Source organism: Pelmatolapia mariae, linkage group LG2, assembly GCF_036321145.2.
Source record: "Pelmatolapia mariae isolate MD_Pm_ZW linkage group LG2, Pm_UMD_F_2, whole genome shotgun sequence".
NCBI classification, from domain to species: Eukaryota; Metazoa; Chordata; class Actinopteri; order Cichliformes; family Cichlidae; genus Pelmatolapia; species Pelmatolapia mariae.
Window position 1 is genome coordinate 2,599,136 of NC_086228.1, and position 14,419 is coordinate 2,613,554.

Consider the following 14,419-nt stretch of genomic DNA (forward strand, 5'->3'; position numbering starts at 1 on the left):
GAAATGGGAGATTGCAGACTTGTTCATACTTGTGCCACCTGTGTGTTGAAAATCGAGCGCACACCCAACAGTCACAAAAAACAGTTTGGCAAGGGGGTGGGGGTGTTTGGTTGTAGATATAAAAGCTAACACTTGGGGGCAGCAGAGCACTGTGCGAAATTCAAGGAGAAAGTAGGAATCAGAGGATGGGAATTGATGGAAATGAACCCGACAGCACTCAAAGAAGACAATGCACACAGTGTCACACACTTACTGGTAAAATGTGGTCCATCCAGTCTCGTCAGCTTTGGTTGCCAGGAGGCCCGTGTTGCCACTGTAGCCCATCAGAGCTACTTCTTGGCCCAAGGCTGACACACTACGCAGCCCCCCACTGGGGTCCAGTCCAAGGGTCACCACTTGATTCTCAGGCAGCAGCACCAGTCTGAGCAGGCCGGCTCCTCCTCCTTGGCCCTGCCCATCCCGCCTCACTTTCACAGTATTGTTGCAGTTATCCACCAGCATGGCCAGCTCGCCGTCGGGGCCGTAGGTGAAGTTGAAAAGCGGCTCCCCAGTCACGAGGCTGACTGTCTGGATGTGAAGCCCCTCCCCGTTGAAGACGTACAGCTCCTGCTCCCTCGGAGACGCGACTTCGTACTGCGCCGATCCGACGTACCCGACGCTAGAGAGGGCAGGGCCGGGCCGGTTCGCTCGCACGGCTCGGATGCGTATGTTGTTGAGGTCTGCGATAAAAAGAGTCCCATCGGGGGACACGGCCAGGGAAGTCGGGGAGTTCAAGCCAGCGTCGGGGGCGTAGCCCTCGTCACCGTAGAAGCAGTTGCAGTTGACGTCGTTCTTGCAGTCGCAGTCAGAGGCAGCACCAGCCAGGAGAGAGATTTCTCCATTAGTGCTCACCTAAAAATAAATAAATGAACAAATAAATAAATAAATAAAAACACCCACACTTTGAACAAAGAAACAACCAGACAACCGCATACCTGTCTCACTCGGTTAATCTTTTTCTCATCTGTTTCGGCGATGTACAGGATGCCGGTGTGGGACAAGGCGATGGCTGTGGCGCTCTCTAGGGCGGCGTGTATAGCCAGCTTACTGAGGCTGTAGTCGATGCCCGGCACTTGGCAGTGCATAGGCCGACCTGCTATAATGCTCACCTTTAGGAAACAATGCAGAAAGTATTGATGATCCAAAAAAGAAGGATGCCAACATAAGATTCCAAAGTAGTAAGTAGTATCTTCCTAGAACTAATTAATCAGTAATTTTCCTGAAAAACTTAGAAAACTGGTAGAATTTGAACTTTTTACTTCTAAATTGGCTTTAGGAAGGCTAATTGGGACGAAATCTTGTCAAAAGCCTATGGCGAGTGTGCACTCTAATGGGTTTGCAGCCTTGTATGTACAGACCTGGTGGTTCTCAGTGATGCGTAAAATGACGTTGTTTTCCAGGACGTACAGAGAGTTGTCCATGGGGTTCACTGCTAAGTCTGTGGGCCACTCAAGACGCACCTGACGGGCAGAAACAGAAGTTATACGATCTGTGAGACGGTATCTATACTGAAAGGGTGCCAAGGTTCAGACAAGTCTCTTATTCATTTAAGTGACTGCAGCAGTGTTCACTTTCTTCTGATCCATTCATTTATCCATTGACTCTTTAATCCCTCCCTAAATCAGTTTCTCCCTGACCTCCCGGCTGGCTCTACTCCACAGAGTCATCATAGCTCAGCACTAAGGGAGCTCTTAGATCATCATCAATCACACCATCGGCTTTTGTCTCTTTCCCCCACCCCCCTTTCTCTCCCACCTGGCTGACGTCCATGCTGGTGTCACAGCTCAGAGGCCGCACGGCGGTCAGGTCGTTAGCCCCCAGCAGAGTAGAGATGATGCCATTCTGGTCCACCTTGCGGATCATGGTGGCGTCCACGAAATACATCAGCCCGTTTTTATCCACTGCGATACCTGTCAGCGGGGGGAGATGAACACCGTGAATGACGACTCATAACTCAAACACTGCGGGGCCATACCCATAGACATTTTAAGTCAATTAAACTTCACTCTTTCAGCCGCTGAAAATGAATAGCAGCCCGGGCCGCTCAATTGCTCAATGCTTCATCGAATGAGAGGGAACACAGTGATGGAACGGGCATTGAACTGTTGAGAAATGTTAGTTTTGGGATGAGTCATCGGGATGCCGAGCTGAACTCCCCTCAGAGGGCAACCGCAGACGGCACGCAGATCATCTAGAATGGCGAGTGATCTCTTGCGCTTCTCTTCCTTCCTTGGTTTCTCTTGATCTCTTTTTTGTTTTTTGACACCCAACTTTCCACTTCTCATTTGTTTATACCTCTCTCCGTTTTATCCTTTATCACTGGGTTGGTGTCACCCCGTCAGTCTATCAGACAGCAGACGCTCAGAGAGGTGTGACTGTTCAAGTAAAGTGTGCCCAGAAATAACTTCTAGATGCACTGGGATAGAAAACAACAGATGGAGGATACAGCGAAGGGTGCACAGAGTAAATGATATGGAGATAAATAGGAAAAAGAGCGGAAGAGCTGGAGGAAGAGAAGAAACAGGAAAAGGGAGGAACTGACGCTTTCTGACTGCGTGACGGGTAAGAGAGAATCAGCAGTTCATTGTCTTCCCCGATCGTCCCATCTTATCTCATGAACCGTGCATACACACACACATGCATGCACTCTTGCATGCACACAGTGTATATATTCTAACATCTGTGGCGCTACATGTACACACATGGCAAGAAATGTGACAGTGTGACATCCTTGACAGTTTGGTGTCACAGTGTTCTGAGATCCAATGATCCACAAAAATAATCCCATTATAAGTTTAACATTAACCTGGTTTATAACCTCCTTCTGTCTCTGTCCTGCTTTAGTTGAGTCATAAGATGGGCGCATTATGGAAAAAAAAAAAAATCTCATCAGTGAAAATGTAAGCCCCCTTAAATTACATGTTTTGTGAACTGAACTGTGGATCACAAAGTGGAGGTCTCCTCAACAAAACTCATTTCGAAGGATATCTTAAGAGTCTGTATCCACATTTTATACTGTAATACAAGAAAATGCAATTTGAACAATATGAAGTTAACTGTGAAGTGAAATTCCCCCTAAGTGGCTCACCTTTGGGGCTCATAAGTGTAGCTTCAGTGGCTTTTCCACCGTCGCCACAGCGCTCATCGAAGGGCAGGCACTGCTCCCCGGTCCCCGCCACGACCTCAGCATTATCTGACAGCAGCCGACCACCGGTTAATGACCGCACGCGGTAAATCCGTCGCGAGTTTGTGTCTGAGATAAACAGCGCCCCAGATACCGGATCCACAGCCATAAAGTACTTATGGGTTGGGTTATTACTGAAGCAAAAGAAGACAAAAAACCAAAACAGGTATAATTATAAAATCAGTGAACAGCCTGGATTTACATTGTAAATGATACTTTGAAGCGCTTTTGCATTTTTTTTTTTCCTTTGCTGGCATGTTGTTAATTTTTCATCCTGAGCCTCTTACCTGTGTCTGAAATCTTTGTTCCTTTAAGAAAAGAAAGGGAGACAGAAGCACAGCAAAACAAATGTTAATTCACACAGTCTGCACAGAGCAACCTACAGAGAGCAACACAAAGCTGGCAGTGGTGTGAAGAGCAACATTTAAAGATGTGTAAAAACACCCTGGGGAAATGTTATCTAGCACAGTCTATATTTCTTGCCAGTCCAAGTCTCTCACCTCACTTCTTTCATCTAACATCTTGTAAGCACTGAAAACATCCAGTCTTTATCCACAATTTTTTCTTTTCCTGCTGACTTACCTCAATATATCTGCAACATAGAGAAACCTCTAAATTCAAAACTGCTTTCCTATTGATTACTATTCTATTAATTCGCAATTTACTATCCCATAGATCTGGAGATTTACCTCAGTTCCAGGATGCCAGTTGTGTTCATAGACGGGTAGACCCGGCGTACAAAATTGAGGTCCCCGACATACAGGCTGCCATCGACGCCCATTGCCAAAGCAACCGGAGCCAGCAGCTTGTTGCCGTCTGCGAGGCCGTTACAGCTGGGGCACGAGATGCTGCGCCTGCGGCCGTTTCCCATGATGCTCGTGATTACCGGAGGCTGCTCTGTCACAAAGATGTTTTCCCCGCTGCCTTTGTGAAGGATGCCTGGGAACAACAAAAGACAAACAGATATATTAAAAGCAGATAAGGGCTCATTATTCCACAGGTAACCGTGGAATCAGCTACCCCCAATCACATCCACCCCGATGTAGAAATGGTTTCCTTTAACTCGTTGCTGGAGCCATCAAGAAAGCAAAATTTAACTTGTTCAATGTTTTTTTCAATTTAATACCTGGAAGCTTTTAGCCTCGGCTGAACTTGTGTATAGTGAGCTAATTAGCTCGTTCAAAATAAGCGGCAACCTCTTGGGTTCAAAAATGAAGCCAACATAAAAGTGCCAAAAACCCCCAAAACAAAACTACAGTTCCTTTTAATTGGTAGCTATCAGCTAATTCAACTCACTGAACTGGACTTCACGACTGGGTTTGCGGTGACAAATATTATGTCAGCTTATGTCCAAGAAGCCGAGGTTCCAGTTTTAATGAATGAAATTCTAGTATTATTTCACATTTATCTCTGTCTATTCGAGGAAACGACACGGACTTGGTAACCGAGCTTACTGGCACTAGCTGATCCTGCGCCAAGACGGCGATGGCCATAATGCTAAAATTAAGGCTCCACAATTGGAGTTCACAAACCAATGGGTGCTATCATCTACCTTTTATATACAGCTTATGGCATACCACTCAAGCGATCCCGAACTCAGTTTTGGCAAAGATGTCTCTGCCAACCACACCACCTGTCTCTGCTTTAGTAGCTGCCGCTAATTGGTCGGTGCACACTTTTAGTGGATGAGGGAGTCAAACTAGGTGAGACAACACTTCCTGTGAAAATCCTCACTGACAGGTAAAGTCTGGCAACTTCAACTAGAGGAAGCGCAGTGTGGTCTAACCCCTCTCCACCATCACCACCAAGACAATAGCACATTGAGTACTGTAAACCTGCTACACACAGGGAACTGGCTAAATATAAACTGGAAGGCAAAACAGGGGACAAACAGAAAAGGCTTTTGCATAACTATCAGTGTGTAAGTGTGTGTCTGTGTATGTGTGTGTATACGTACCACTGCGTGTGTTGAGTATGTGGTGCTTGTTGAGCGACCAGCCGCCCAGATTTGTGGGATCCAATTCGTAGCCCTGCAGGAGGGCCGTCCTCTTCTCCCAGAGGATGAGACTGGCACATGACTCATACTCATAGCCCACTGACACTACATGCAGGAAAGAGTAGAGGCAAGAGAAACGAGAGGGGTGGGGTGGGGTGGAGGGGAACGTGCAAAATAAAGGGATGAGAAAACATCAAAGAATCATTTAAGAAACAACAGAGGAAGAGAGGCTGTGAAACTTCATCAAAGTATAATCTCCCAAGTTCATTTAAGGTGTGAAACACAGAGAAGCTAGTTAGCACCTGTACCAAAACCTGCACTCGCACCTTACTAACACTCTGGCATGCTGTTAAATCAATTAAAAAGCTTGCTAATTGGAAAGATTGCCCTTTAAACCAGGAGGCCACGCGGGCTGCAACGGTAAAAACTTTGCTTGTGGAAACATAATGCCCCGATCGTGTACGCGTCCTGGCTGAGCCACGGTTAATTTGAGTAAATAAATTGAACAATTAAGGCAAATTAGTTGCGATCAGGTATATTTTTGAAGACTACTTAGAGAGTGTTTGTGTTACGTGCTTGTTTTCTGTTTTTTTCATGGGTGTGCTGTTGTGTTCCTGCTTGTTAAAGGGAAAAAAAGTGTGTTAACACATCATCTCCCTCCTGAGTCAAAGAGAGTGCTGCTGCCAGCACATTTTCGGCTTCACTACAAGCAGTAATGCAGTATACCTGTGTCTGTATCTATGCTTAGCAAAACATAACCTAATCATCAGCCACGTATGTCCTTTATATTCTCCAGGAATTGGAAAATTGCTCCTACTCAAGGGACATTTAAGATCTTTCAGCGAATGCAATTTTCCAAACAGTGTGCCCCTCCACACTGAAGCCCCAGATGTCCACTGCATCTGTGGCCTGACAGCAGTGTTTGGCTGACAGCATCTGTGAGCGACTGTGACAGCAGAATGTAATAGCACTGAGGCTCCCCTGGACTCCTGCTTGCTGCTCCAGTAGTTAACTGCTAACTCCTCCTGATGGTTAATAACCCTTCACCACAGTTACGGCTGGCTGACTGAACCAAACGCGGCTTCAATGAAAAATAGACATATGAAAAAAAAAGAGCCCTTCACTGGGGCCATATTGCAAAGTGGATCCAAGCTGGGTTTCTGGTGTATTATCTCCCCTTCAGGCTCACTAATTAGCCCCACTCCCTCTGTCATAACCAGTGCTGTCTTAGTGGTAAAGTGTCTAATGTATTCAGGGTGTGCAAGGCTGGGAGAAAAAAATGATTTGTGCCCGCCAGCACAGCTTTTCCTCTATCCATCCCTTCCACTTACCGACAGCTTCAGAAAGCCCGTAGACCCTTTGCCCGTATGCATCTGTCTTATCCCAGATGTAGGTATATGCCAAGTTGGGCGAGGCGTGGAACCACTTCTGGAAGAGGTGGCCCTCCACCGCGACCATCAGGTGAACCTTCAGAAGGCCCATGGACACCACGGCTGGAGTCATGGTGACCTTGAGGAGGGAGCGATAACCTTGAGTCCTGGAGCTTAGGTAGCACAGCTTTAAACTTGTGCCAGGCACCTCGATCTGCTCATGCAGCACCTGGAAGACAAAGAGAGGATGGCGGGAGAGAGGGATTAGGGAGGATTAGAGAAAGAGGGAGTAATGGGGGTCACGCTTCCACTGATGGCTGAAGGACAAGAAATGGCAAAAAAACAATGGGAGAAATAAAGGAATAGGAAAGAGGGAATAAAATGGGGGAACTATGGAAGCGGAAGGAGAAAGAGAGCTACAAAAAGATAAGCATACAGGAGAGTGGGAAGAGAGCGAGGGAACCAGAAGGAAGATTAGCCGGCAGCCAGAGGTCAGTGGTACTGCACCTGTGTCTCCGGTATGATGGGTTTCTCCCCTGGCTTGGAGCTGAAGAAGGAGGAGAGAGGGGATGCAATCACAAGTGGGTCAGGCCTGACGAAACCGCTCAGGTCACAGCCTGGGATCGTGTTCTCTTCTGTCTTAAGCACCAGAGTGTCCATAGCATAAAACTGGCTCCAGGGCAGCCACACGGTGCGCTCCTGGCTCAGGAAGGGGGCGCGCTCGAACCGAAGGGTCAGTGATGCACCACCATTAGCTATCAGGTCAAACCTGGAGAGGTTTGCGAGAAGAGGACGGGAATGAGGTATACATGGGGAGTGCCGTGGTGGATGGACAGGCCAAGTTACTTGGACCTAAACAGAGCTTAACACAGCAATTACTCCACAACAACAAAACACCTGAAATAAATATTCCGACATTATTAATTACGGTCCAAAAAACAGTACACAGACCACAACAAGGTGACAAGTTGAAGGCCAACCTAGCCATCGGTCTGCTCTGAAATATGAATAAGGCGATGTTAGAACACACGTGTCATAACAGAAGTGATTTTATTAGATGTTATCCTTTTACCCTTTGTCACCAAATTATGGGTAACAGCTGTAGGTTAATGATTAGTAGAGGAAAAGGTCACACACACACACACTCACACAATTGACACATCTTATGGGAAACGGCCAGAGCTGTGTGAGGAGCTGCGAGAGCCTCTAACAACTGGAAGAAAATAACATAAAATCAGCGAGACCAAACAAGACCAGACGGAGACGTGTTCATTGAAGACCGCGTCTGGAATTCAAGGTCAATTAAACATTACAAGAAGTTCGGATATTTCTCGAAGAAAACGCTGCAAAGAAACAAATGATAAAAGGCGATTGCTTAAAGAATATGACAGAAGACATGGGAGGGGGGGAGGGGAGAAAAATGTATTTTTAATGCGTGGAGGTCAGGCTGAAGAACCAGTGAATCAAATTTTGAAATAACATGTTAGAGATGTCAGCCAGACTTAAATTCAATAGAAGTTGTTGGGGGGGAAATTGGACAGAGAAGTCAAATCAAAGCAGCCGAGCAGCTGGAATTCCTCCAGAGGAACTAAAAAGACATGTAAGATGACTTAACTAAATGTGTTTGGAAAGTGGCTATCAAAGAAAAAAAAAAAAACTAAGAAATTCAAAATTGCTTAAGCTGTTAAGGCTTTGATTCAACCTTGCTTTGATCGCTGCAGTGAAAAGGAAAATCACATGTGAAATCACGAAATCAAATCAAGTTTAACAGGAGGAAGAAGTAAGAGGTAATCAAGTAGAAGGAAGAATTTAAACCCTACATTGCGTTATGCACTTTGTTTTTCCCTTTCTTCCTCTGCATTTACTATAATGTACATGTGTTTTTCTTTTTAGCAGTTTCACTTCAGAGAAGATTCTAGTGTTACAATCCTCAGTTGTGTTGTTCTTGTTACATACATTTACTCCTCTGCTATTTGAAATCTCCTTTTCTTTCATGTATCTAATTATTTGTTCCACCAACAGCACAACTTCTCGTGGGATCAGTTTTCTAACCTAATCTAATCAAATCTGATTTAATAACAGAGCCTATGTGGTGAGGTAGTTTCCATATTTCAGCAAGGAGTGCTGGGTGGCTGTTGTACATACATTCCATCCTGCCGTGTCAGCGTGTATCCGTAGTGGGGATAGTTGACAAAAGACACGTTCACCCCCACCAGAGGGGTTCCATCTGTAGTCAACACCTGACCCCGAATTAGAGATGCCAAGCTGGAAGAAGACAGAGGAGACACAAGTGAGGGGAGCGAAAGTCAGCCTGTCAAACCAGTCTTCCCAAACCATCCATCATCTGATTTGATTAATCTCTCCATCTTTCAATCATCCAATTTGCCCATTCAATTATTGCCCTGCTCTTCCACCACTCATTAATTAGAAACAATCAGCTACCCCCACCGTCTAGATGAGCTCGTGTCAATCACGTAAACAAACCATGACAATATAGATGGGTATGTGCGCGTATTGTTAAGTACGGGCGAGAGATTGCATTCTCGAGAACTAATAGACGCAGATTAACATTTAAACATTTCAGGGTAGCGTCGCTTTGATAAGTTATTTTCTTTGAAACGTCCGATGTCAGCATGTGTAAATATATTCGGAGGAAAATCAGCACAGTGGACAGCGCTTCACAGCTCTTCTAAATCTATGGGGAATCTTGGCTTGCCAGCAATTGGCTGTGGGATTTGTTAAGGTCTTGGCTAGCTGTACGAACCATTTCAAAGTCTATTTGATATTTGTTTTTGGAAATCTAAAGATTGGAAATTTTCCATGGCTCGTATTTTTTCACTTAAATGTCAAATCTTTTAAGATTCGGCTGAAATGCAAACTTGCAGGCATGCACAGTCACCACACAATGTTACAGTGTTTGCAACACCAACGAAAGACAAAGTAAATGTAAATGATCAAAGCTTTTAACCTGCATTCCTACTTTCATTATTGGCTTGTATTGCTAGTTTGTGGGGTGTAGAACAGTATCACTACACTGTATGTATAGATATTCTCCGGTGACTTCATATTATTCTCATATTTTAAAATATGAGATCTGTAACGTTTCTGTGAACGACTCTTTTGTGTCACATTCTTAAGATATGGCCTTAGTTGCTAGCGGTTGAATTATATGTATTAATACATATCATATGCTTTCATGTGGATTTCCTGCCATACCTGGAGTTGAACGGGTTTTCTGAAGGGATGATGTGGGTGCTGTCCCGTCCCACAAGCATCTTGACGCGGTCGTAGAAGGAGCGGACTCGTGGCTGGGACATCGGGCTCTGCTGGATGACTAGCAGAGGGTCCCGGGAGCCCCGGCACAGGGGGCTGTTCTGGCAGGGACTCTGGATGCAGCAGTCTGGGTCCATGCAGTCTGTCAGTCCATCTGATAGAAGAAGAGCAATGATAAATGCTCTAAGGGACGCGGAAAAAAAAGAAGAAGCTTTGAATAATCTGTTTCTTTCACTTAGGAAAGTTTAATTTTGCCATCCACAGTCAGGGCTCTTCTCAGGAGACCTTAATTTTATATTTTGTTTAATTTATTATTTTCTCCATCATCCTTTATTTCTTTGAAGAAGCAGATTTTGCTAGTTGAATTCTTAAGGCACTATACGTCCCCCCCACCCAAACTCACCTCCTTCGTTGTCCTTGTTGTCGGCACAGGAGGTCTCCATGGCAACACTGCAACCAGGGCCCCTCCACCCCGTCTGACATTCACAATGCCAACTCTGCTGGCCCATGGTGCACTGGCCGTTACCGTTACACAAGTTAGGACAGCCGTCTGTGAGAAGAGGACAGGAGAGGAGAGAGGGAGGGGGGGAGGGAGAGAAACAGGGTGATGTTTGTTTTATCATTAATGATGCACAGATGAAAACACACACACGTACACACAAACACACGCACGCACACATATGCTCATATGGTAATGATAGATCAATGAGTCACACTCAGTGTGGTAACCAAATAATGGTAGCATACTGCCAGTGCTGATTATTCAGGAATCAATTCCAATCAGGAGGTCAGTTTCCATGCACACCTTTCCATCTTTATGTCTCTGCACCTGAGGGATGGCTCCTAGTGTGTGTATATGTGTGTGTAGACTGAGGTGGATAGATCACTTTATTCACTTACTGGATGGAGCCCAACCCGATCATCTCTCTCTCTTTCTTGGGTGCAGTTTCACTCTCTCTCTCTTACTTATGATTCAGTGTAGGTAATGGGATTCTGATGGCCTGAGAGTAATGCTTTCTCATGAGAGAATGAGATTATGCTTGACAGAGTGTGTGCGTGCATGCGTGTGTCTGTGTGGTGGCAGTCTATGAACTAATAAACCTTCGCTTCGGCGTATGCAAAAAACCCTTACCAGAATCTACGACCCTGGAGCCAAGTAAGTTCTGTAACTAGCATAGCAAGGGCACCCTCAACTCAGGAGTGACTTTAAGGCAAGGCAGAGCGGACGTTTTGAGGTGCTCTGGATAAGGGAATTTGCAATTATAGAGGAAAGTGCCATTTTCTCACTTTAATATTATCTGGTAACTTTTGGAGGCTTATATCATATATACATATTTATATATGCTATATATATGTGTATGCTTTATACATGCCATATTTCTCTATGTGAGGCTGTAAGCTGCAGCCAGTTATCTTAACATAAAGACTGGAAGCAGGGAAACAGCTAACTTGGCACTTATGTTATAATATCCATCAATCAGTTCTGCTAAAACTGCACAAAATAACATGTTATATGCTAAAAGTGAAGTGCGAAAACTTGCATTTTGTCATTTTACAGGAAGGTATGTGTGGGATTATTTCTTGCCAGGCAGCAGAGACTTCCTGGAGTGTTGTGACTGCGTGTTGGCCAGGAATCCAGGAGAAAATCCAGAAAGTTATAGCGCTATAGGGCACAAACAAGCCTCATGCATAACCCCTTGTAATAAGTTGTTTTGAATTCAATTCATTCATTTATTTATTTTTTTGTATAGTGCCAAATTACAACAATCATCTCAAAGTGCTTTATATTGTACGGCAAAAACCCTACGATAAGACGACCCAGACAATCAGATGACCCCCTATGAGCAAGCACTTGGCGACAGTGTGAAGGAAAAACTCCCTTTTAAGGAAGGAAGAAACCTTCAGCAGAACCAGGCTCGGGGTTGGGGGGGGGGGGGGGGGTGCATCTGCTGCGACTGGTTAGGGGTGAGGGGAGGAAGACAGGACAAAGACAAACTGTGGACCAGAGTGAGACAGTTTTGCACATTGGACAGCGAAGCTAGCTTTTTCCTGGCTTGATGCTAATCTTAGCCAAATGGCTGGTGGTTCGTCATGAACAGATAGGCCTGACATTACATCAATTTTCCACAAAATGTTCATTTCTTCCTTTTAACTGACTCCTATATTAAGACAATTTCACCAAATTGGGACCATTTAATATCTTCTAAATGCCACGAAATCAAAACTTTTCTTTAAAAATCACTAGATTCCATTTGATAATTTGCACCCATGCTGAGACAACGTACCCCATCAATGTCATTAAAAGGAAAAAAAGCCTTTAACTCCTGGCTTCCCTTACAACTTTCCCGTATTTTTCTAAATCCCACCTCTCTAACTCTAACGCAAAACTGTCTGTTTGCCACATTATAATCTATCAAGGAGGGGAGGGGTGGGAAAAAAAGGCATGATGACACACAATGACAATGTTTTCTCCAGCAGCACAAAGAGCCCCAAACAAACTTGTCACAGTGATTTCCTCTTAAACAAATGAGGGAGCGGGATGCGACACTCTTAAGTCTACCCACGGGAGACGAAGGCAAAGAAAAGGGTTGACTGATAAAACAATACGTGCATGCACGAAAAGGCTCTCGCTCGCAAACGCACGCACACGCCCAGCACGACACACCCTGGAGATATGACCTGACATTTCTCACTCGGTAGTATTGTGCCGACAGAGTGAGGAAGGACAAAATAACCCAGTAAGAGATTATGAATATGAAATGCTTTTCACTGAGTCCTGCTCAGTAGATTAATGAACATATTTTCACTCAAGTTGCACTGTAGGATTTTGCCCTCTAACAAATCGCTGCATCAATAAAGCCATGCATTATGAATACAAATAGTGCAATCTAAACCGTGGCAGCGGCTAAATTAACAGGCATTTCACCCCGATTGGCATTTTATCATATGTCTCAACCAACAGACGATGAGGGGGGAAAGTCAACAAAGGACTTTTAAAGAAAGACAGCGCACCATCTTGTTTGTGGCGGAAGAGGTGGGGAGCCGGGCGAGCTTAACAACATTACTCAGTTCAACACGAAGACTCAAATCAAAGGTTTTATCTTTAATTATGACCATTTTCTGCATCAGGGGACTGCTCATGATGCTGTATTAACAGTCAGCCTGGAATAGATTGTCCCCAAGTATTGAGCTCGGGGAACAAAGGCAGTTAGCAGTGATTGCCTGTTAAATGGAGTTGCCATTTAAAAGCAGCCAAATACTTATGAAGCACCCGGACAGGACAATCCATAGCGGGCATTGATTGGCTTGCCTGGGCAGGCCGGCACGAGGCTCCTCTCTCTTTAATGCCAGGACCCAGTCGATACCCCCTCATACTAACTAGAATAAAGTGGGATTTCAGAAACTATTAAGTCCACCCTCCCCAGTAATGTGGTTGGACTCTGATGAAATCCTCCTAAAAAGGAGAAGAAATTGCCTTGGGTTATGGGTGAGCACACACACACACGCACACACATATTATGTGGTGTGCAGTGTCTGTGGGTGTGGGTGTGGATGGTGGGGCATATGACTCGAAAGATATCGTGTAGGACTCCGAGGATGAAGTGAGAGGGAGGCAGGCGGAGATAGAGACAGATAGAATGAGAACAAAGTGTATGAAAGAAAGTAAGTCGAGACATTGTACTGAAAAGTTCCACCTTTCTCTCCATTCCCCTTGTACCCAGCTCTGCCTCCTTTAAAGGTCATGAAATAAAGGTCACAGCCATAAATCCGCGATCAGAGCTCATAGATGGACCAGATAACGCTGTACTTTCTCAAATATACCCCACTTAGCTGCTTCTCCTATTCTTAACAAGCTACCTTTGAAATTACATTGATTGCTTTATCCCAAATTGTTCTTTGACCTGCCTCTCTGCTTCTCTTTGGCTCCGTCTCTTCCTTTTTCTTTTTTTTGCGCCCTGCCTCTTGCTCCCTTTTTAACCCTGCAATTTACCTTTTCTCTGGGTTGGCTCTTCATAAAACAATGAGAGCTATTCCATTAAGCGTAGAGGGTGAGAGGACACTCTCAACGGCGCTCCAGGGACCTGTACTGTCAGGCAATCTGTGCCGCTCCGTGCAACCCGGCAGAGGTTCAGCTGCGGGGCTATCTATTAAGCATTCTTGTTGTGCGTGTGAGACAACTCACCTCAGACCCGAACTCGTCTCTGTGTGTTAACCTTAGCTGTTATTCTGTTTATTATTGAGTGATCTGACTAAACTGCATATTTTTTTGGTTTTGTTTGGTTTGGTTTTGGCGGGGATGTTGAAAATTAGAAATTCTTAAATTAATACTGTAGGCCCTTTCAGTCACACAAGCATAATCAAGCACACACACACGTGCACAAAATAAATTTAGCAGCCACTCTACCATGGCCACGACACTTGCCACACAAACCCAAATGTAAACACACACACACACTTAACAGTTCTGTATGTATTTGACACCACATTGAGGACCTGCATCATTGGGTTATGAAATACACCAATTACCTCCAAACTTTTTTACAACTTTCATTATTT

The 14,419-nt window shown here is 44.9% G+C and overlaps 1 protein-coding gene across 17 annotated transcripts in view; it reads right to left on the reverse strand.

The window, feature by feature from the left end:
* The window catches only part of tenm2a (teneurin transmembrane protein 2a), a 215,261-nt gene that overhangs the window by 9,330 nt on the left and 191,512 nt on the right, over window positions 1–14,419 (reverse strand). For all 17 annotated transcript variants that reach the window (XM_063490233.1, XM_063490224.1, XM_063490215.1 and 14 more), the window contains 13 exons: window positions 10,266–10,412; window positions 9,806–10,016; window positions 8,735–8,854; window positions 7,097–7,358; window positions 6,551–6,818; window positions 5,181–5,324; window positions 3,913–4,162; window positions 3,511–3,531; window positions 3,128–3,357; window positions 1,795–1,949; window positions 1,398–1,499; window positions 975–1,148; window positions 254–891 (listed from right to left, as the gene is read on the reverse strand). In XM_063490233.1, coding sequence (XP_063346303.1) covers window positions 254–891; window positions 975–1,148; window positions 1,398–1,499; window positions 1,795–1,949; window positions 3,128–3,357; window positions 3,511–3,531; window positions 3,913–4,162; window positions 5,181–5,324; window positions 6,551–6,818; window positions 7,097–7,358; window positions 8,735–8,854; window positions 9,806–10,016; window positions 10,266–10,412 — 2,722 coding nt within the window. The remainder of the gene's footprint in view (window positions 1–253; window positions 892–974; window positions 1,149–1,397; window positions 1,500–1,794; window positions 1,950–3,127; window positions 3,358–3,510; window positions 3,532–3,912; window positions 4,163–5,180; window positions 5,325–6,550; window positions 6,819–7,096; window positions 7,359–8,734; window positions 8,855–9,805; window positions 10,017–10,265; window positions 10,413–14,419) is intronic.